Source organism: Penaeus monodon, chromosome 21 (genome assembly GCF_015228065.2).
Source record: "Penaeus monodon isolate SGIC_2016 chromosome 21, NSTDA_Pmon_1, whole genome shotgun sequence".
NCBI classification, from domain to species: Eukaryota; Metazoa; Arthropoda; class Malacostraca; order Decapoda; family Penaeidae; genus Penaeus; species Penaeus monodon.
In genome coordinates this window covers 21,827,900-21,829,324 of record NC_051406.1, presented here as the reverse complement: position 1 = coordinate 21,829,324, position 1,425 = coordinate 21,827,900, and the positions used below count along the sequence as shown (strand labels likewise).

The following is a 1,425-nucleotide window of genomic DNA, read 5'->3' as shown; positions in this document are numbered from 1 at the left end:
ATTCTCACCACTCCCGTCAGCCCCCGCTGCGACTCCTGCACCAGTACCTACAGCTGTACCAAGTCTAGGTAAAGTCCCAACTCCTAATTTAACCCCTGCCCCCATCTCTGCAAACAGCCCTGTATTTAACCCACAAAAAATGGCCATGAAGCCCAGCAATCCCCCCACCCAAACCACAAACTCCGAGTCATCTACAAAGTGCGAGTCCCTGGCAGCGGCGGCGGCCCCGGTCCCCATGGAAGCGTCAGCAGCAAGTCCCTCATCTTAGTAGCGGGTGGGTGAACCCAGTGAGCGTGTAGGCCTCTCTCAGCCATGTGTGGTACAAACTGTGTGGTGGGGGTGACACTATGCCCCCTAGGGTCCCCCCCGGTCCCAGGGCCCCCCCTAGTGTCTCAGCAGGGCCCTTGCAAGGACCACCTCAGTGATATTGAGTCCTACCAGGCATTAGGGCTCTCAGTGTTGTGTACAGTAACTAAAATAAGATGTGTGTCCTGCTGTAAGCAGTGTCTGTGAATTATTCTAAAGTGCGAGTGTAGCCAGCAACAAGTCTGTGAAAGTCTGTGTATTTGTACTTTTCAATGTACAGAAGTCTGTACTCATCTCAGCTGTATTTCTTGGATTTAAAGAAAGTTGTAGAAAGAAAGTATTCAGAGAAACAGTGTTTCTTTAACCTTGTTCTTGAATATACATTTTTGTTCTATCATTCTGGTATGACACTTGTAAATCCAGATTTAAGATTCCTTTCATTTGTTTATAGATGGAGTTGATGCCAACATTTTGTCAAATTGTAAGGTTCTGGTTGACGATTAGATTTTGCCATTGGCTTTTTAATTTTATTTTACAAAAAAAAATGTTGATATGAAGGAGTACAGTATTATTCACATGGACATTGACTTTCACTCTGTTTTATTCTATTTAAAGAAGGAACTTAGAAGGCTGTATAAAAACAAAACAGTGTATGTCATTGTATATAGTCAAATAGTTTGAAAAAAAATACTTCAGGAGAGGTCATTCCTTGTTTATATAAATTTTCCAGTATGGGAAAATTATAGAGAAGAAAATACTGATCTAATATATGGGATTCAAGACTACTGAATCCCTCACCACCACCAAAATCAGAAAATCAAATCAAATTTTTGTTGTTTTGAAAAAACTGGTGAGAGGAACAAAAAGTTACTGAAATTTTTAGACATATTTTCCTCAAGTTTAAACAAATTGTAATTTTTTTTTTATTTAATAAAGATGAAAAAGAAACTTCCTAGCTCTTTATTGGCAAATGAATTTTATGTGAATACCATTATGTAGACCAAATTGAAATTTGTCTTTTATATCTTAGTTTCAACTAGTGAATTGAGTGCTAGAGTTAGAGGTCTGAGAAGGATGATTTTTATTAAATATGTGAATCGGGATATGAGCAGACAGGAG

General features: G+C 39.3%; 1 protein-coding gene across 1 annotated transcript in view; it reads left to right on the top strand.

Annotated features, from left to right (window-relative positions):
* Positions 1–656, top strand: part of LOC119586343 (trithorax group protein osa-like) — a gene marked incomplete at its 5' end in the record, with an annotated part of 2,879 nt that extends 2,223 nt beyond the window's left edge. Inside the window, 1 exon segment of the mRNA XM_037935056.1 lies at positions 1–656. Within this exon segment, the coding sequence (XP_037790984.1) occupies positions 1–268 (268 nt within the window).
* Positions 657–1,425: the final 769 nt, after the last annotated feature.